The following is a 22,275-nucleotide window of genomic DNA, read 5'->3' as shown; positions in this document are numbered from 1 at the left end:
GTGTAGGGACATAAAAAGGGGAGTTGTGTGGGAGAATTTGGGACGGTTGAATACCAAGCAGGTTGCCACTTTCTGAATAAGCTCCATAGACCTGACGGTCACTGCTGGGGCACCAGCAAGGAGGGAGTTGCAATAGTCCAAACGAGAGATGACTAGAGCCTGGATGACTATCTGCGCTGTATCCTCCGTGAGGAATCTGCAAATCTTCCTGATGTTGTAGAAGAGAAATCAGCAGGAACGTGCAACTGCTGCGACATTTGCTGAGAAAGACAGTTGGTTGTCTCGGACCACAACCAGGTTTCTCGCAGTTATGGTTGGCCTTACCACGGTGTTGTCGATGCTGATGGCCAGGTCTTTTTTGCGGACAACATTTCTCCGGGAGAAAGAGCCGCTCAGTCTTGTCTAGGTTGAGAGGGGTTGGGAGAGTGTCAGTGGGGGACCGGTGTGTTATTCATAGGCCGGCTGCAGATGGGAAGAAACTGTTTTTGTGGCTGGTGGTTTAGTCCTGATGGACCGCAACATCCTGGGGTCGCCCAGGATCTTGCCTGTGAGCCTGCGGGTCCTGGAGGTGTTCAGGTCCTGCAGAGAGGGTAGATTACAGCGTATCCCCCTCTCCGATTCGCTGCAGTCTGTCCCTGTCTCTGGCGGTGGCGGTGGCGGTGGCGGTGGCGGTGGCGGCGGCGCGCCAGATGAGGTCCTGGAAGATGATTGTTCCCAAGAAGCGGCAGGACTCCACGGTGCCAGCTGGGGAGTCCCTCAGGATGATGGGGGAGGGTGGGGTTTAGTTCTTCCTGAAGTCCACCACCATCTCCACAGTCTGTAAAGCATTTAGCTCCAAGTTGTTCTGGCTGCACCAGGTCACTAGGTGGTCGATCTCCCATCTGTAGGCGAACACATCCCCACCAGAGATGAGTCCAATGAGGGTGGTGTCGTCTGCAAACTTCAGGAGCTTCATAGACTGGTGACTAGAGGTGCAGCTGTTGGTGTAGATGGAGAAGAGCAGGGAGGAAAGAATGCAGCCTTTGGGGAATCTGGTGCTGATGGTCCTGAAGTCAGAGACGCCTCCTGGCAGACAGGAAGTCTGTGATCCACCTACAGGTGGAGTCTGGCACATCCAGCTGGGAGAGCTTGTCTTTTAAAAGATCGAGGATAATTGTGTTAAAGGTAGAGCTGAAGCCTTGTGTAAGTTCCTGCTGTGTCCAGGCGCTGTAGGATGCAGTGGAGGGCAAGGTTTACTGCGTCGTCTACAAACCTGTTAGCTCTGTAGGCAAATTGCAGGGGTCCAGGATGGATGGATATAAGGTGGGACAACACAAGGCGTCAAACGACTTCATCACCACAGAGGTCAGGGCCTCTATCAATGGATTTTTATTCTGAAATAGTTTTCCTTTCCCAGCTGTCCCTCTAATTTTAGGGCAGCTATTAGAAGTACTTGTACGGTACCATAATCAGTCCATCTAACAGTATCATTATAATCACATCTATTTACTGTACGCACGGGTAATGGTCCATATGCGACAACCTTTTTGGTCGTTCGTCCGTCCTCTTGTAAGATAATACTCCGAGAATTACACCAAACTGTTACCATATTTATTCAGAGCAAACACACATGCCCTTGGTGATTTGAAATGTTCTGATTTGCTGCTTAGCCTGTACTCGCTACTGGTGGGCACACTTTTGAACCATTTGTCGTTTTAAATATATCGTCAAGTTGACTTGCATTCTGTGACATTAAGAGGGAATAAAACGCTGAACATCTGAGGACCGAAGACTGTTGAACATCTGTGTGCGTCGCTTAAATCCATTCAAAGTCAGTTAGCTTTTACTGTTTAGCTTTAAAAGAGTCAAATGGCATAGGCAATGTTTTTATGCTCAGCAAAATAGCAGGCGGTGCAGGGCTGTCAAGAGCAATTGGAAAGTGTTTAGACGTGGTAATGAAGCTCTGAGAATAAGAAGCAAAGACCAGATAAGTGATAGTCATAGAACCTGCAAGTGCAAGTCAGAGAAAAAGAGAGAGAGAGATGGAGTTCATCTTCATACTCATCTATGTATCCATCGAAGAATGACTCGCCTGATCTTCGCTGTCACACTTCTGTGAGTCCGCTCAAAACACTGGTTGTTAGATTTGCCCCTCTCTTCCCCTGCTCTCCCCCTCACACTGCTTTTTTATCACTGGCAGTAGGTCCATTTCACCACTTGAAGATGATCAAAGTGAGGAAGATAGGGCTGAAATTACACCGTGTGGTGAAGAAAGAGAGATAGAGCCTTATTACCTTTCAAGTTGAAAGATTTAATGTCAAATTTAACATTTCTCTCAAAGCAGGAAATGCCTCTTATCCTTCCTTTGTTGGGTGAAGCGAGCTAATGAGAGCCCAGAGCTTGCCCATTCGTTAACTTTATGACTCAAACATTTCCTTACTCGCACCTAATAAAATCAATCCACTTGAAATCTCTCTACTTGGCCGCTGCGCAAACATGTAAATCTGGCGTGTACAAAACCTGATGTGGCCGGTAAGATGAAATAACAGCCAAACCAATGCCAATATTGTGCGATACTCAAATGACATAACTCAGTGTGCAGCTTTCATATTAACACCAGTGCTTCAAGAATAACAGACAAAAACAAGAATATCTAAATTATCCATTTAATATGATTATATAAGGTGGAATTATTCAGCGCTTGGCCGTTGAGGCTTCTCAGCCTGACATCAATGTGGTTTAACCGGCATAACAAGCTCTGCTTTGTTAAGGTAAACAAAGCAAAATGATCATCATTGAATATTTTAGGATCCTCTCTTTCATAAGAAAAAGATGCACCTTTGTGTGATTTTCTTTCAGCCACAGCAATTGTTTTCCTTTGGGGACACAAGCTGAAATTTCTAGAGATATAGAACCACGCAGACTTCTAAGCGCCTCTTAGTAAACTTGATAGGACCAAAGTAGTGATATTAATCCATGTCTTACAAATTGAATTTTGTGGCTCTTGAGTAAAAAAAAAAAGACTAAATTGGTTTGCAAATCTTTCCAATGAGCAAATACTGTCATGAAGCTGACTGGTTGATACTGCATTGCTATTTGTTGTCAAGAATTATGAAGTAATTCCAAGAGTAGTGTACAAATACAAACAGGTCTTCAATCATTACAAATCAAAAGGTTTTTGTAATTAAATAAATGTATTCAAAAACATCTGACAGGAACTGGAATGAAAATGTCTATTTATATGCAAAAAATGCTCACTGTACCCCGGTTCAGATGTTGACAGCTTTTTATTCCCAATTATTCTAGAGGACAACTCGACATTTTCCACACACTGACAATCTTTACGGTTTGTCTTTAAAATGTATTGTACGAGATAATAAAACGTCTGGTGAATGACCTCTGTGTCTCCAACAGGGTCGACCGACTGTATCTGCTTTGCCACGATGGGAACCAACGATCCGGTTACGTCCGCTTTACACATCATTGTGGGTGAGTAGAAATCCTTTAATTGTCTATTATATCCGTACCCAAGATGACATCGTGTTTCAGTTCAATTGTGTAAAAAGCAATGGCATGTTCGGTTACTTGAGCAGCCGGATAAGTTTGTTCTGCAAGTGCGGTAACCATGGAGGAAGTGGTCTCATGTCATCGCCGGGTGTGTCATAACAGGTGATTCCCAGCCAATAGATGTGTGTTCAGTGCACCACGACAACACCCTCCTCAGATATTCGGTCTCGTTGCTTGGCTACGGTTTCTATGGAGATGTTCTGACAGACAGCGAGAGGAAACGGTGGCTTGGTCCCGCGAGATACGACTTGTCAGGTATGATGGGAATGCTTTCCTTAACATGGGGGAGATTTCATAACAAGCCTGCCTTTACACTTTAACCTGTTTTATTCCACCTCTCGGATCTGTGTTCTAAGTGGCCTGACTTTTCTTTCGGCGAGTCTCGCCGAGAGTTTATCCCTGAGCTTGCTGGGTTTGCTCGGGGTCTGGACTTAGAGTGTACTAGATAAAACTCCACCACGCAGTGAATCCACAAGGCCCTGCTGATTCAGTGCAAGGTCTTGTACAGCTCGGTAATGAAACCAACTACCCTGCAAGTGACAAAACTTGACTAAACTAAACTTTAGTTCGGCAGCAGAGACGAGAATATTTCTGAACCGGAGGCTTCATTTATAGCCTTCATTTATAATAGCCAATTTAGAACACATTCCAACTGTGTGTGGGAGAGCAGGCCTCATGAACAAGACCTATATTTAGCAAACATGCACATTTCAAAACCTTCAAGCTGCAAATATGAATCACCTTTTCAATATATACCAGCTTGTGTTGGTGTTCGCACAAAAACACTAACTCCATTTGTTATGAACTCACGCATTATCCTGCCATGTTTATTGTAATTACTTTTAAGCCGACCACAAAAAGTGAAAATTAGTTGTAAATCTAATTATGACATGGCTTAATTGATAATCTACCTGAGGGTATCTCAGAATGGGATAAGGAATCCCATGCATGAATGCATTAAAATAGCAGAATACAGGAGAGATGGAAATGCTCCAAAAAACAATTTAACCACAAACCTACGTATGCAAGAGGATACATTTTCTGAGCCGCAAAACCCCGATAAATGTCTTTTTGGACAATGTTGTCGCTGTTTTTTTCGTTAAAGCTTTAAAGTACAAAACCATATGTTAGCAGCAGCTGCCTGTAGTGCGCCTGCTCAATGGGCCCCGAGACATAGAACACTAAATGCGATTTGCATTTTGCATTCGAAAATCCATGTCTTGCCCCTGATACTGTATCCGAGGCAATCTGGAGTTCGCTATTCACAAGTCAGACAATGACTGGAATGATTACAGTCTATTTTTTTGTTCCAGTCTTCACTAAACAGACTTTTCCATAACCTATGACTACTGGATAATGGATTAAAAAAACTAAGTGAAATTTGAAATGGGATGAAACATATAGCTAGTGTGGAAAGATACACCTAATATAGTATGATAATATCTCCATTTGCAGCAATATGCCTTCACATAACATGTACGCTTGCGTTGCGTCACGGAAGAGAAAGGCATGAAACTATTTCCTTCTTTCAAGAACTGATTGAACTGATTATTGGTGATAAATAATCTTCTGCTCCTTTCACCTTGCTTCAATGAATCATTTTCCTGCAATATTATATAGCAGACTATAGTTTATCCCAATATTTGTATTATAAAGGGAAAATAAATGCAATAGGATTAGCAATAAGATGCGATTTGTAATTTTCCACCAAAAATACTTCAAAACTTTGAATAAAATTAACAACAAAAGTAAGTAGTAATAGAAAACCTAGTTGTAGGTCATCTTGAAGTTTGACTTTTTTGGATTGCAGAGACTTTATTTAACACCCCTCCCCCATTAATCCCCTGCTCATCAGTTAAAATATGCATGTTAAAGCACTTTCTGTGTGACTGGTATCTATAATTATGCAGTATAGTGTAAAATGTGAGTATATAACTCATTATGTGGTAAGTTAATCCAAATCAAAACAGTTTTATTTGATACTTCCTGAATTATCTCATACAAAAAAATGAATTGTTGAATGTGGTCTGCAACAGGTTCGATGGTCAAATAAATAAGCACAAAATAAACACGAGCCATGTGTAGCTGGAGCTGCCATCGAGGCGACGCAGTGGCAATAAGGGAATGATTACCTCTCGAAAGTAAATATACAAGAAGAATAGTTAATTAGTTGATGGCAGTAGGATTGGGATTTGCTGTCTGCAGTATTGGAGCTTTTTATTTATTATGAGAACGCAAACACGCTATCTAGAAAGAAGAAGAAAGTGATCACTTTGATTCTGTGTCCAATTAAATACACAGATGGTAAATGGAATTCCCAAGAATGCATCAGGGTCCAAGTCAACAGCGGCTTAAATAGGAACACGTTTCCCATTCAGGAGTGTTTCCCTCAAACTTTTCTGAAATGATTTGTTTGTGGCAAAACCTCGAGAGGCAAAGCTTGGTTCTGCAATTAGTTATATGGATGTGTACTTTTGTAATTTTTTACTCTAAATGATATAATTAGAGGCAAAATAGCTACAAATACACAGTATATTGGAAACGGGGCGCATTATCAGATCCGAACTGTACTTTTCTTTCAGGGGTAAAAACCTTTCTGAGTCACAACTATTATGAAGGCACCGTCTCGTTTCTCCCCGCTGAGGACAACATGGGGAACCCGAGGGACAAGTTGCAGTGTCGATCTGGGTAAATAAAGAGGAGCGAGGCTAAGAAGAGATTACAGATATCCATTCCTAGAGCTTCCCGCAGTGTTTTACAATGCACTAACTTATCTGATGGAGTTCAATGGTAGCGGTGCACCTGCCAGAGTGTAAGTGGGATAGTTTATGCTGTCAGGAAGCCCATCTGATATATTGTGGACTGAGAGCCCATTCAGTCTTCTCCAAAAAGCTCTTGACTAAGTGCTTTGGTTTTGAGATGCCGAGCACATACAGTACTTTGTCTGCATTTGTTAGAGCGCTGAAAGGGGCCGGGAACCGTTAATCTGTGAAAATGCCATGTTTGCTGACAACTTATTTTACCGTAAAAAAATGATATCACCGCTCCACAAAAGGCCACTCCTAGCTGTAGACTTCTTTAAGCGTTTCTAACAACTGCTGGTAATATTTATGTCGCTGAGCCCTGGGTGTAATTCATTTAACATGGACCGATTCCATCCTCAAGTAATGAATTTGTTAAGCTTGTTTGAAGCATGAATGTCAAAGCAACGCAGCAGTTTCACTGTAAAACAACGCAACATCTTGTGTCTTTTCAGGTGCCAGGTCTGTCAGCACAAACCTTCAAAAGACATTTTCTGTAAGGTGTCGCAGGAAATGTTTGACAAAGGTAAAGATTTGGTTATCGCTTGATAAATGTGCCATCTTAGTAAAAACAACACAAAATTTCTCACCTCAAAATCTCATTACCTGCTAGTCTGCCAGTTGTAGGAGATGCATTTATGAAGCACAAACTGGAAGGAAAGAAATTGCATTCTCTTTTTAATGATATACTCTTATTTATTCAACAACTTTTTGGTGTTTTTTTTTTTTTTTCATCTATCTCTCATCCTCATTATCGCATCCGCATATTATTTTCCCCCTCGGTTTTATTCTCTATTACCGCCACCACTACTTTTTGTTGTTCTTCACAGCTTTTACAGACAGGAAGTGTGACGTCTCAAAGTAATCATTTGTTATTATTCGTAGCATTGCCTGAGTTTTAATTCCCTTTTTACATCATTAGTGTAATTTAGAATTGTGACTCCATATAAATGGAGCCGCTGGAGGGACGGATGTGTATTGCTTATTGTCATACGTGCGCTCGAACAATTCGCGCAGTTATTAATCGAACAAGATTCATGTTCTCATGCGATAATGACGGTGTATTAAGGACAAGTTACAAAAGAAAGTGCAAATATAATGATCATTCATCTCAAATACACCTCATTCCAGTTCTCAGCGGAGTCTGTGCTCCTCCTGCTGCACGGTGACATTCTTGATGAGATTCTTGATGAGTTATTGACGACGAAATATAAACCTATTTTTAGTGATGTCGCAACTCCCTAGCTCGCCCTTCTGGAGCCTTCTTTCGATGATCAATTTCTAAATTCTCCAGAATCCAACCCTGTGTCCGTCTGATGAGATTAGAGACGTTACCCGAACAGGTCCGGGATAATTCTTCAGCTCGTGCACCGACGCCGATGCAAACACACTCACACTTAATTATGTAATGAATTTAGACCACCGGCATGGCAGCCAACAATTCTACGGGGAAATAAAATAGTGATTAGTGTGTGCATTCTTAGCATTGGATGAGCTGCGTGTTTTATTTTTCCCCTCTAATTAGTGTTGTGATGCTACATTTATGATTTTCTTTCTTGGCCTGGCTATTGGGGAATGCGGGATCCTCTGGAGTGTGTATGCATCTACTTTTAATATGTGTGTGTGTGTGTGTGAATATGAAAGTGAGCGTAACCTGTTTGTGTGTGTGAGATATGTGACAGGCTCCCACTAATCAGGAAAAAGTTTACCTCTGCCAGTTTTGACAGGGGGGGTTTGCCTCACACCACAGCTACTGCTTGTTTTGTGATTTTATTTTTTTCTGGTTCTAAGGAGAGAAATCTTAGACAACTGCTAAATCAGTGAGACGCGACTCTTTCTCTGTGATTCTCTCTGACTCTCTCCCTCTCTATCCAAATTAGCCGATGCCTCCTACAAAGCAAATACTGGTTTGGAAAACTTCTGCTAATGGAGAGGCTCCACTACATAGCCGTATTTGTTTGTTTTTGATTTTTTCAGGTGGGGAATTTCTCTTTAATCACTGAGTCCTGATTTGGGAATTTTATGTTTTATGTAGCCTCGGCAGGCGTGTAATCACCGGCCTGTATCGTCACCTCCATGCGTTGTTTCTTGTGAAGCGATGGGCGACTGTTTGTTTTGCTTTCTAGATTCACAGAATTTTCCCGTTTGAGGTACTCGCAATGATTATTTGGATGTGTGTGATATAGGTTTACTGATTTGCTAGCTATCCCTCTGTTGACACACACCAGATGCCAACTGGATGGAAAAGGAACTGCTGTAGAATCCCCATCGCTTTTTGAACATTTGCAAACCGCAGCAGAGCAGCTTCCGGATTTGTGAAGCAGAACCATCGAGTCTGTCATGTCAATTTAATCATAACATAAGGTGAGGTCAATCATCCAGCTATGTGACCTCCTCTAGGTTTAATTTAGCCCAAGTCAAGATAAAAAGCCATTTTCAAGCAAGCAGAAAGTAATAGAAATGAAAAATAAGCTTCCTACTGAACAAAGTTAATTTCTTGATTGCACAATTGTGGCAAAAGACCTGGTTCATTCGTCTTTATTTATCATAAGAATAAGAATAAGAACAACTTTATTTATCCCGAAGGAAATTGTTGTCCCAGAGTTTCAAGTAAAACATAACAACAATAAATAATAGTAGGAAATTGTATAAACAGTTTAAAAAAAGGGGGGAGAATAAGAAATACAAATAAAACTATAAAGTGTCTAAGTAACAAGTCAAGGCTATAAAGTGTCTTAAAGTCTCAAGTGCAAAGATTTTGCTTGTGACTGGCTTCGTTTTTGGAAATTCCTCACCTATCGAATTACAATTTGCATTAAATTTCTCTCACTGTCCCAGAAAGCAAATAAAAATTAGTTTGCTTAACGATGACACTTGACATTTGACACAGTGCTTCATTGGGAAAGCTATAATGAGAAATTGCATTGACTTTCCATACAACACCCACACCCACACACACACACACAGTCTAATTGTTACCTGTTAATGCTAGCAGGCAGCAGCGGCTGGACTGAGATGGAGGGAAAGTTCATTGCCATCAACGCGGCCAGTATGAGCTGTGCATGTCCACGCAGTCCAAAGGGCCTGTCCCCGTCGGCCCACCTGGCAGACGGCACCACCGACCTTATCTTGGTCCGGGAGTGTTCCCGTCTGGATTTTCTCAGACACCTGTTTCGACACACCAACAAAGACGATCAGGTGAGAGAAAAGGAGCTTCTATTGATCTGTTTAGGCTTAAATTCTAAGCCGCCGCTCGGGAGAACGTCCAATCAAATAACGTGAATGGGAAAACGCGTCAGATAACTCATGTGAATTAGCTCCAATGCAGTTAAATGAAACTTTCCCTCTTGGAACTTATGTGAAGAGATAAACAGCAAAACTTAAAAAAAAAAAAAAAAAAAAGAGATCTCCCGTCCGTCACTTTGCTGCAGAATCCAACAGCAGGAGCCGCTCAACCTCTGCACAGATCAATGGAGTGTGTAAATGTGTGAACGGCCGGGCAGAAGGCGGCCCACTTGCTGTGCTAGCACCTCTGTTTGCTGACTGTGCACATTTTCCCAGCTATGGTTCACTTCAGTTCAAATGCCTTAGCCCTTGTGCCTTCCTACGTATCATAAATAATCTCCAGCAGGTCCAGAGAGGCACCGGTAATGACTGTATCAGGGATACGTAGCATTGGAGAAGAGGGCGATACTAAACTAATGTCCTCTCAGGATTGCTGAAGTGTTAGCCATGAAGTCTGGTGATTAGTAATTATTGCTTCAGCAGGGACGTTTATCCCAACTGATCTTGGAAGTAATTTCATCTGCAGCGGATGCCTCAGCGAAAATGTACACTACGACATATTTGAGTTAGTAACAATGAAATCCTGACGCGATGTAACTTTGCGGCGTCAATTTTGGACTTTGGATTTGCCGTGTTTAGATTGCAAGGATCTTTTTTGTGTTTGTCGTGAAAATTATTGGTTACATTTATCAAGCGTTTTGCACAAAAATGGAAGGATGACTACAGATAAGCTGCTTTTTACTCAAATAAAAGTTTTGCCAGTGTAAATCAGTCCTGAGTGAGACTGCAAAGAGACAATTAAACAAAAGTATAATTGGAAATAAGGCCTTTGCCGAAAATAAGACCTTATAAGAAACTTGAAAATACCTGGAATTATTGACATGAAACAGTTCTAACATGAAAAAAAAAAAAAAAACCTCTCTTACAGCAATTTTTTTTTCAATGAAATCCTTTAGCAATCCAAGTTTAAATTTAATGCAAAAAGATTTGAGTAGTAATTAATTAATAGCGATCATCTATGTGTAATTGTGGCGTATTCATTCCTGCAAAAACAAAAGTCACTCTCTGCTCACCGGGCATTTTGCTTATATTCCAAAACAATGAAATGAATTTGCAAAAATACTTCAATATCAACCAGCAAGTCTCAGCAAGGCTTTTACAATAGAGGAGTTAATTTTTGTAATTTTAGTCAAGAAAGGCAAAATGACACCTTTCCTTTTTACTCTCAAAATTGATTTCTAAACTCGCTGCGTGCTTCTGCCGCAAACATAAAGAAAAGCTGGATTCATGACCACAGGAGCAACAGTTACATGTTTTTATCATGTCGCGTCTCGACCGGCACCGCCTCACTTTTAAGGTGGACATGTAGTTGTATGAGTTGGGCGACTGGCACTTTGCATCACAGTTCATTTATTATTAGGAACAGTGTCCAGTCAAGCAGAAAGAAACAAGGAGTGAGGAGCCACTAAACGTATTCATGGCCTTGTCAGAAAGCCTTTTAAGCAGACCGTCCAGCCTGAATGCAAAACGGCTGGAGTCATAAAGTGGGTGTGATGTGAAATAAATGGCTGTCACTCTGCTTTGGGATGAGAGGAGCCCAGAAACGGGGAGGGAGAGAGAAAAGAGAGAATGGCAGAAGAAAGAGGAGAGAGGAAAAATAGAGCATAGAGAGAAAACGACTCCCTGTGAAGAAAATAGTCAGCCGGGAGAAGTTGAACCTTTCTGTGACACAGAATAAGATGAAAGGGGATTCTGACACAATAATTTCGTTTCATCTCCCGCTTTCTTCCTTTCACTCATCCAATGTTTACATAGTTTTTTTTTTTTTTTTTTATGCACCTCTATTTTATTTGACCTCGTCTGGCCTTTCAGCCATTTTGCATTTGATCCGCTGTGCTCGTTTTTTTTTGTAAACGTGGACCAAGAGGGGAAACACTACATGCGTCTTTGCTTTTCATTATAAAATCAGCAGGAGTATGTGAGAAGACAATGCCAAAGAAATTAACGTTTTACCTCACCCTGCAGGAGCCTGTAAACCAAAATTAAAATCACATGCCAGCGATAATTTACCTACAGGCCAGTACGATCCTTGTTTTTGTGAAAGGGGTTTATACATAAATCAAAGTATCTTATCATTTTCATTTTTGGGATTTATTCCTGAAAGACAAACGTTTAAAGTGACAACTGATATTCGACAGCCATCGATGTCATATAAGCATTTAATCATTTTCCGTGCTTCCATACTAGTTTCATGTTATCTTTGTGTTTATATCAGGTTCTTTCACAAAAAAAAAGAAAAAATGAAAAAAATTTATATACACACATATATCTGTGCAGATTTTAGGGACATTTTGAATGACATTTTTGTCATCTACCAGCAATTTCGATGTATCTAAAATCTCTTCACAATACAAGGCGTATAAATGTTACTAAATGTTGAATCCTGAATTATGCAGTTTTATATATAAGATAATATTACACTGAGCCAAAGTAATTCCTTGTAAAATGTAATGTTGTACCCTTTGTCCCGTGGGGTGAGACGCCGCACCCTTTACTGTGTGGTCACAAGATATGTATGCAAGATATCAAAATACATTCAAATAAGATGGGGTTGTTAAAAAAAATTACAATCAGAAAAATATTTAACTTCCATATTAAAGTGTTTAAATATTCTTAATTAGGCATTCTGCTATAACACAAGTAGACATAAAATGTGTTGTTTAAACCATTTTGATGCAAAGGCTTTCGGGCATTTTTCAATGTTAAATCATAACGATCGACATGATTTGTAGCTGAAATCATTTTGAGTGTTTTTTTTTTTTTTTTTAAATCCAAATTAATTGTTTGCTCTTTATACACATGCTTTTCGCTGAAGAGCGTGTAAACCGTTAAATTAAGCCTCAAAGACCCAGACGACCTAAAGCCTTCTTCATCCTTCCGCTTGTCAGTGAAGAAATACGTAAAATATGAATAACCAGACTTTTGTTTTATTTATCTCCTCGCCACTGTGTCCAGTTCGACCATTCCTTTGTGGAGGTCCACCGGGTGCGCAAGTTCAGCTTCCAACCACGGAGTTATGAATATTTGTCACAAGAAGACCCGGGTGAATCCCAGAAGAAGCCGGTCTTTAGTCCGATTTGCACCGTTGACGGAAGCGGTGACTCTAACCCGGCCCGCAGCAGTTGGAGCTGTGACGGTGAAATTCTGCCTCACACCGCCATCCAAGTCAGGTAATGACAGATTCACTGCAGAAGACACCACTCTAATCTAACTTATTCTTTCATCGATGTTTGATTTCAATAAATAGATAAATTATTTTGAATTCCTCTTTTTTAACTTGAGTTATTTTCATTACATCCATTATTTCTTTCCAGAGCTCTTTAACACATTTCTTTAAATTGATTCTTTGTGATTTCATGTTATGACTGTCCAACTTTGTTCCTATCTATAAACTATTCAGAAAATATCCACACACTTAAGAGCAACATCTGCCTTTCAACAACTTAGCGGCAAACCATAAAAACTAAATTGCAGTTGTATAAAAATATCATAACTCTGTGATTGCCTGACAACAGTACAGTGGTAAATTCTTTTTAAGTCATCAGTCATGCTATATTCCAAACAAAAGACACACAATTTGCCATTCAATCATGAAATCAGCTGGCATTGTGAAATATCTGGAAAGCAGATACATTTCCATATGGTTTAAGACTATTGCAATATATTTATGACATGAAATCACACAAATGAATTGTTTACATGTTGAATAAGGCTAAGATAATTGTGTGGTTTGACTGGTAGAGATTTATACAGTTTAATGAAGCCTGAAGCAAGACGTTATCTTTGTTCATAATGTAAAAGAAATCGCGAATCCCCGCGCAACGATAGCACACATATTTACGTCCAATCCAAGGTCAACTATGCAGTATTTACAAACATTAACTCTGGTATTCATGATTTGCCTACATGTTTGAGTAAAATAAGTTGTTTTGATGCTTGTTGTTAGTTGTATTAGACAAATTCTCCAATTTTCTGGGCTGGAATGACACCAGGGGTGTCATTAGTGACGAAAATGGCCAGCGGTCTCTGACCAGGAAATTGTCTCTCAGTCCCCTGCAGCATCAAGCCGCCCCCCCATTACAGCGGGCATGGTCACAATATAGCTTTTGCTGCTATCAGATCTCTATACAGCTGGTGTGTCACCCCTTGATGCATCATTTATTTCATGCCCCATTGTGCTTTGTCAATGATGCATGGCGTTCTAATGTTGCTAATTTAACAGTCCGCCCTGTGTTAAAAGGCTACTCCCCTTTAATTAAAGCAAAAGTCCATCCCTTTATTGCCTCTTCCTCTGCACTAATCGTTCTTGGAGTGAGCCGGCCAGAGTGCTGTTGGGATAATTAATGCTAATAGCTCGGGTGTAACAGAGATAGGAAAAAAAAAAAAAAGCTTTCGAAGTAAAAACACACATTTAGGAAAAAAGTAATGATCTGACTAAACAAATAAAACAAGAAGCGCTGTAATTGAAATGCACTCTTGCTGCATTTTTTTTTGGATATGTTTGTTCCTTGTAGAAGAAATGGATCCTTCACACTCTTTCAGCAAATTAACTGCTGACAAAGCCTTCAAGTAAACAACAGGTGCTTTGGAGAAAAGAAGAAAAAAAAAAAGAATACTGTACAATAACTGTTCTAGTCTGTAGTTTTACTTTCCCCCTTTGAACGCATCAGGCTGTGTTATGTGTGTCTGATCCATCTGTATCATCCCAACTGTTACACAACTGAGTTTTTTTTGATGGGCTTTTCACTAACTGCACCACAAAGATTGTATCACTCTGAAGTTTGCATGTTAAATCTGCTCACTGGGGTGCTCTTTCATTATTTTTACATCTGCCACATGGACAGTAAAGTCTCATCGAAATGAGCAAAGTCATTAAGTTGATGGTTTGTTATTCATGCTAAATGATGCATGTCTGTATGTGTGTGTGTGTGTGTGTCCTCTGGTCTGTGTGTATATTTCTCCGTAGTGTCCAGTGCCAGTTGATCAGGCTGTTCGCCCGCGGTATCGAGGAGCAGCAGCATGTGTTTGAAGACCATCCTGCCCCCTGGGCCCCGGAGCCAGGAATACACTAATCAGGGCCCTCGAGAACTGGACATTTACAGATGAATATGTCAATTTTTTTATTATTTTTTTTTAAATCCACAGGCATCTTAGTATTTAAAATTCCAACTCCCTATTATATTTACCTGAACGTCTTCATTAAAACTGCAAACAAAGCTGCTGGATTTTTCAAAGAAAACATGGGAAGTGTTTAAAAGACTCTTAATCTTGCAATGTTTGATTACTGGGGGGTCGGTGAGTTTAGTTTTTTTTTCTCTCAGCTGTGATTTGGATTTAATAGAATAGAATGCGCCTCGAATCGTCCCGCTGTGTGGAAATTTCAATCATTCAACTTAATCAGTTCAATTTTGAGCAAGTGCAAGGCAAACTAATTCGGTGTCGGCCACGCCGCAATACACCAGTCGATGGTCTTACATGTTCAAAACTTAACTTCTCTCTACCTAAACTTTCCGATCGGGAAAAAAGTTGATCTCTAAGCCCTGAGGATCCAATGCTCGGGTGTTCACATGACTGGACTGAGCCGGACTCACAGGAGCCACAACAGTCTGTAAAGAGTTTTATTTCTGCCAAGAAATGCAAATGGGATTTCTAAAGCAAGGGGAAACGGGCCAGGAGATCCATCTCTGTTAAAAAAAAAGAAGAAGAAATACACTGATAAAGGGAAAGTACTTGCCCTGCAACACACACACACTCATGCACACAAGGACATAATATAATCAGATCTTTCTTTTCTTGAGAAGAAATGAGGAAAGAACATTTCATCTGTGACCCAGGTGAAAGTAGATCTGAGTCAGGGGCACTAATGAAGAAAGCTGAATATCCTGCTAATACACTAACAGGACCCCGATGGCTTTTGGGTAATAAGGCAAAGTGGTTGCTAAGTGGTTTGGTGTGTCTCAGCGCTGCTGTGGCACACCTGTGGCTGAATTCGGCTCCTTGGCGATGAAAAACTGTCCGATGTCCATCCTGCCGCTGGAATTCTAAATTGTAAAACTTATGGGAGGCAATTTTTTGAGAGGCCCGTAAATGAGCTTCGTGTCGCTGCTTTAGCCAAAGGTCACGCTGGTCTTGATGACACAGTTGAAAGGTTATTTTTTTCAGCTCTCGAAAAGCAGATATATATTTTTGCCACTCCTGACTTGAAAAAAATCTATTGAAATCCATTTTGTATATAGAGTGTGTCACACCGTGAGCGTGTGTGTGATTAGAAGTGTGCTCTCCACAGTCCCTACAGGGACATGCAATGAGTTTAAATGGGCGTTAATGTGTACGTTAAGGTGGCGATGTGATAAGTTTGTTCCATCACAATTAGTCCCACGGAGGCCATTTTTAAAGATGCTTCAAGGACAAGTATCTGCCTATGGAGGACTGCAGAGCTTAATACAAGGCAGCCTCACCAAAGACCTGCACATTGATTAACAAAATCAAGGGAGAAAAAAAAAAAAAAGATGCAAATATAATCTACAAATTCAGTATAAGATAAAACTTGTAAAATCTCTGAGCATGCATGTGCTTTTTTTTTCTCAATGGGGGTTTTGCCAATGATCCGATCACAAACCCAGCATTAGAATGTGTGTCCCTTGACAGTTAAAGGTTGGATCTCACTTTAGGGTCTATATGGAAATACAGTACACTTTTTCAAATGTCTTATTTTTTTTTAGCAAACATATACTTCGAAGGAAAGACCACCTTGCATCTTTAATCTGCTGGGATTGTTAGCTGGAAGGGAAATGTGTAGTAAACAGGGAAGTGAACTGCTGGTTGAGCTTATTTATTTTAATTGGAGACATCCATGTTCTCATGCTTATTCAGACAGTTTCAAAAGAAAACTACAAAACAGACCTGCTAAAATGTCACAAGAGAAAGGAGAATATTTTGGTTTATATCCAATATTGCGAAGGGAAATATGTAGATTAGGCCGTCAGTTCGCTTCAGAGATTTGGTGACACACAGCCCAGTTTATGAGTTTGTCTGAAAGAATAGATCTGAGTGCCTCTTGTGTATCTTCACACATTGACGTAACAGAAAACTAGACTCGAGTCACACCAAAAAAAACAGAAGGATTTAGTGAAATGTAATTTTATGAAGTATCTGCTGTTTTTTTGTTGTTTTTTTTTTTTTTTCAATTTAATATGTCATTACACTTGAAATTTACACATTAGGATTAAGCCCTGGTTCCAGACGTATGACGTGTTTATGACAAAGACGAACTTTGGACTTGATTGTAAGAACATTGTAAAGGACACAGAATTTAGAGCGGAGGAGCCGAATCTACCGCTGGTTAAGTGACTCCCCTGTGTTTCTGTGAAGTGATTTTGCAAGCACAATTTCTGAACACTGCTCAGACTTTGTCAAATTAATAATGATTTCTTAGCGCCCTTGTCATCTCTTAAAATGGACCACAATTTCTTTGGCCGTCATAACAGGTTAATATGCCTTTTTATCGTGTTCTGATATTTGGCAGATATTCACTTTAACGGCATAAAAGCCTGTTCTTTCTTTTGAGTTTCGATGTCTGTAAAGTCTCACCTTCAGACAGGGATTTTTAGTACACACATACAAAAATACACACTAGCATTTCCACAGCAACTGAAATCCTGAACTCCACATGAAGATCGCTTGAAAGAATGACCCAATGGATTTGAAAGACTGAAGGATTTTGCAATTTATGAGCAACAAGGCAAAGATTTATTTTGTTCCATTCTTGCTGCTTGTTTTTTTCAAGTCACTGTAAATAGAAATGTCAAAGACATTAGAGGACATGAGTTGTATTTTATGAGAAATTTTAATAAACTACTTTTTGGATTTACATGCCATTTTCACCGCATCCTTTACCTGCCTGGTGTGGTGACATCAGAGCTGTTGCGTTGCACGTTTTTCTCTTCACACACACACACACACACACACACGGACACGAAATGTCAGAGCTCCTTTGCACTGACATTCTCTCTCAAACTTTCCTTCTTTCTTTCTTTCATTTCTCTGTTTTTGAGCGAGACGTTTCATTAAGCGACGTCGGACATCGAAAGGTCGCTGGGATGGAGCGGTATTTCAAGCTGAGCTCATTCAGCACAGAGTCAGGCTTATAAGTCTTTCAGGTATTCACCTTCCCAAAAATACAGGAACACACAAATAAAACTGATTAACTGTGGCGGGCAGTTTGGTTTTTTTTCAATCCTTTTAAAACATTTTATTTGAGCACACCGATGCTGAATGTGTCCACATTTCTTGATTTGACTTGTTGTAAGTAATGACTTAACTTTATTAGTAAGTGGATTAAATGTGTTCCGGTGCCAAGCATAAGAAAACCAGGCTAATAGATGTCCGAGCAGATACCTGCAAATATTTATCTAGTGTGCAAAACCCCAGCTGTTTTCTGGAAATTAAATGTCATGTTGTGTCTGTATCTAAATCCCCAGCTGATTGAAAAGTATTATAAAATGTCAACAAAATAGCTGTTTACCTTTTCAAATTATATAATACAAAGCCAAGTTAATAGGTAACTGTGAAATATTTGCTGTCTCGGCCTTGAGTCATAGATTCTGTGCATGAAGAATTCGAAACCATTATGATCTTTTCTATTGCAAAGCATTTTTTTTCTGATGACCATTTATTGGATCCTCTCAGCATACTTAAATCAAGAATGTTGATGATATTAAATAGCCATTTGAAAAAGGCATAAGACATATGTTCAGACATAGCAGATGATTATTAAGAGGTGAAAACATAATTAAAACTATTACGGAAAAAAAAGTCCACCCTTATATGATTTTCTTTTCAAATTTTCAATATGTGCTACAATCGGGGATGGAAGCAAAATAGTCGAATGTCTAACGGTAGATTTGGGGATCCTTATTTTTTCATGTGGGGGAGTTTCAAAATTAAGACAATGCTCTATATGGTTACGGGAAACAAAACTGTAGAAAAATGGTGAAACATTAATTTGTATTTTCTGAAATTTGAGATCATATATATGGTATACCGGTATTTATATATATATATACATATATGTATAAATTCCTATCAGCAGAGATATGATACTGATATGATTATATTACAAAAGTTAGGTGTTACGTTTAAAAAATTCAGGAAACTTTGGTTGAATGAATAATAAAGCAATGAACCCACAACAATTAACCATTCAGGTAACTATCAAAATAACAAAGCCCTCAGTCTATATATTTCTTGTCATTTTTTTGTTATGTTTTTTCAGTTGAGAGATGATGAGTGAATACTGCATCACGGAAAGAGCCTTTAAAATCATAACACCTGGGGGAATTTATCCTCACAGTCCATGATATTGCAAAAATAGTGTCTGGCTTCATAGCTGACTCCTTATGAAAGACAGCGTTTGTCTGAAAGTAAACCTTAAGGTTTCCTTCATAGCTGCAACAGAAATTTTCCATAACGCAAGCGGCTGGAAGGATCGTTTACAAGCACACAACTTTTGAGGTATCAATGTAAGAGTTTGAAATTTCACCCTGATGACTTTCTTATGCTTCTCTTTTTTTATGTTCTAAAATGTCTCCATGCAGATTTAGTAATAGAAGCTCAGGGAATGTCTCGCTCCTGTTGAAAGAAGCATTCAGACACAGACACTGTCTGCATCTGGAAAAGTGCTGACAAACGCACTGTACAGTGCACAAGGCAGCAGAAAAAAAAAAAAAAAAAAAACTTTTCCAGATTTTGTGGTAATTAGCAGCTAAAGATCAAAAATATGACCATGCCTCCTGGAAATTTTTTAGCACTTCTTTCTGTCATATTCAGTGCTATTTTGAGTTTTTTTCCAGAGGAACCAAAAACTGCTTTGTCAGAGAAGGAAGCAAAGTCCGGTCAGACAAGAGGAACTGCTATTTAGTTTTATCAAACTGGAAAATACTCTCTAAAGGTGTAAAGCAAAAGGTCAACTGTGTTGTATGTCTGCATATTTCATGAAGATACACAAGTTATATTATGGAGTCATGTATTGGTCCACCAATGGCCACACCGTTGGTGTAGAGGAAAAGTGTGGTAAAAGAGGCAAAAGGGATATTCTAGCTTCTCTCCTATCGCTTATTCTGTTTCACCCCCATTTTCTTACTTTACCTCTTCCTTATTGATTCATTCTCCATCTGCTTGACTGCAGCCCGCTGAGAGCAGAGTCTCAAACACCCCACCTGAGACGCAAGGTGAGATGAAACAACAGCTCCAAACACCTGTCTGCCACGCCAACACACAAAGGTTGATGGCGGTCCTCAAATCACCGGTGTGTTGACTCACAAAGAAGTCTGCTGACAGGGGAAGATTGTGCCGACGTGTCCTTCGGTTACGGAGGCATAGTCCCGTACTGTCACAGACACACACTTTAACACTTTATCTGAGTCTCACAGGACTGTCTCAGAAAATTAGAATATTGTGATAAAGTTTTTTATCTTCTGTAATGCAATTAAAAAAAACAAAAAATATTTTTCTATGGTATTCTAATATTTTGAGATAGGTTTTTTTGAGTTTTCTTAAGATGTAAACCATTATCAGCAATATCAGCATAATAAAAGGCTTGCAATATTTCAGTTGATTTGTAATGAATCCAGAATGTATGACATTTTTGTTTTTGTAATTACAATGAGTGATTAAAAAAACAAAAATTATTTTTGCATGGTATTCTAATGTTTTGAGATAGGATTTTTGAGTTTTCTTAAGATGTAAGCCATAATCAGCAATGTTAGAATAATAAAATGCTTGCAATATTTCAGTTGATTTGTAATGAATCCAGAATGTATGACATTTTCGTTTTTGTAATTGCATTACAGAAGATAAAGAACTTTATTACAATATTCTAATTTTCTGAGACAATCCTGTGGGTTCATACTCATAAGTGGTGTTGCACAGTGTTTTACAGCCCTTTATTGAATCCCTTTCACATTATCTGTATATATTTATCTGTATATATGTTCATAACTGTGCAATATTTCATAACAACCACATTTACAATATTTTTTCATACTCTTGTGCACTCCTTATCTTTCACTTGTTACTTAAGAGACTTTATAGTTTAATTGTATTTCTTATTCTCCCTTTTTCTCTTATTTTTTACTGTTTATACAATTTTTCTACTATTATTTATCATTGTTATATTTTTCTTTTAACTCTGGCACAACAATTTCCTTTGGGATAAATAAAGTTGTTCTTGTTCTTATTCTTATTATTACAAGCCTAATGGAGATGTTGCAAGTCATTTCTCTAATTTGAAGTAAGATAAGAAGAGAAAGAGAGATTATTGCACCTAAATGACTTTTGACTGGTCGCTTTTTTAGTTTGTCTAACCTTTGCATTGTTTCTGAGCATGGCCTTTTTTTCCCTCTCCCCAAAAGCACATCTGATTAACTTTATTTTGTGATTTATCATGGTTATACATTCCACTAGAGATGAATGTATTGGGCTACATTTAAGAGCCTAGTCAACACTGTACAGAGAAGTCTGCAGGAATATTCTCTGTAGGCCTGGTGAACGTGCTAATCTGACAATTATCAACTCATTTAACCAATTATTTAAAATGAGCGGTGATGAGCAACTCTGCTTTTGTCACATCCAATATTCATGGGAGGAGAAAAACAGTAGCTTTATTCAAGAATAGTCATAAGCAAACTACTCTTCAGTTTCTATATTAGCTATCAAAAGAACATCATGTACAACAGAAGTTCTTTCCCAGAGGGTCACTTGACAGAGTAGCAGTGTGCTTTTCAAATCATCTTCAAAAGTCGAATAACATTGTTATAGAATTTTACAGAGAAGACGGTAGCCATAATTGTAATTTATCTAATGTTCCTTTTGTTTGGGGGACTTGTGTCAGGTAAAGAACTTTCCTGCCTTCTTTTGAACATATGTTTATCCTCAGTAAAAATACATTACTGTAATCACTATTATTACAAAAAGCATATCTTCGATTTGTCAAAAAGCAAATGGCCTCACATAGATACACCTCGAACCATTTCTTGGGAGCCAGGAATTGAAAAGTTTGCAAAAGACTGACACCCAAAAATATAAATTCGTCCGTGAACGAGAAATTAATGAATGCTTTATGAGTGAAAAAGATTTGTGTCCCTTGTAAAAAAAAACAACCCTTTCATGAACTGTGAGGCATCCAGGCGTCTAAAGAAGCTAAGCAAAAAGGTAGTGCTGCAACAAATGATCCTCTATCGCTAGAAATGAATGAGTCGATTATTTTTGGTTGATCAATCAATCAATCGGTTTTTGGTTACTTAATTGATAGAACACGTGTGATGGTCGTGGACGAATTGCACGTTCCATAGCTTTGCGGCTGCGGGGCGGCCCTTGTGTCGGCGCTCTTGCGCATGTGAGCACGACAATTTGTCTCCGCGTGCCGACGGCGGAACCGGGCAACAGGTTCAAGGTGCTTAGCTTTTCATAATGTTCCTTGCCGTTGACATGTTCCTTTGGTGGCAAAAAGGTGCCGCAAAGGAATAAGGGGGCAAGTGACAAGCAGTCGGTGACGTGCAGTCAGGGGAGGCAGGAGAGGCTGTGC

The 22,275-nt window shown here is 39.4% G+C and overlaps 1 protein-coding gene across 4 annotated transcripts in view; it reads left to right on the top strand.

Annotated features, from left to right (window-relative positions):
• The window catches only part of cerk (ceramide kinase), a 51,415-nt gene extending 33,853 nt beyond the window's left edge, over positions 1-17,562 (top strand). For 3 of the 4 annotated variants that reach the window (XM_086146988.1, XM_086146986.1, XM_086146991.1), the window contains 7 exons: positions 3,394-3,468; positions 3,649-3,801; positions 6,129-6,234; positions 6,803-6,873; positions 9,340-9,545; positions 12,648-12,862; positions 14,659-17,562. In XM_086146988.1, coding sequence (XP_086003114.1) covers positions 3,394-3,468; positions 3,649-3,801; positions 6,129-6,234; positions 6,803-6,873; positions 9,340-9,545; positions 12,648-12,862; positions 14,659-14,764 — 932 coding nt within the window. In that variant the 3' untranslated portion in view covers positions 14,765-17,562. The remainder of the gene's footprint in view (positions 1-3,393; positions 3,469-3,648; positions 3,802-6,128; positions 6,235-6,802; positions 6,874-9,339; positions 9,546-12,647; positions 12,863-14,658) is intronic. The other variant, XM_086146987.1, reaches the window with a different exon arrangement.
• The last annotated feature ends 4,713 nt before the right edge of the window (positions 17,563-22,275 follow it).

Source organism: Fistularia commersonii, chromosome 5 (genome assembly GCF_037954325.1).
Source record: "Fistularia commersonii isolate RoL2024-O1a breed Wild chromosome 5, RoL_Fcom_v1.0, whole genome shotgun sequence".
Lineage (NCBI taxonomy): Eukaryota > Metazoa > Chordata > Actinopteri > Syngnathiformes > Fistulariidae > Fistularia > Fistularia commersonii.
The sequence above is the reverse complement of the archived record's forward strand: the minus strand, read 5'-3'. Positions and strand labels throughout refer to the sequence as shown.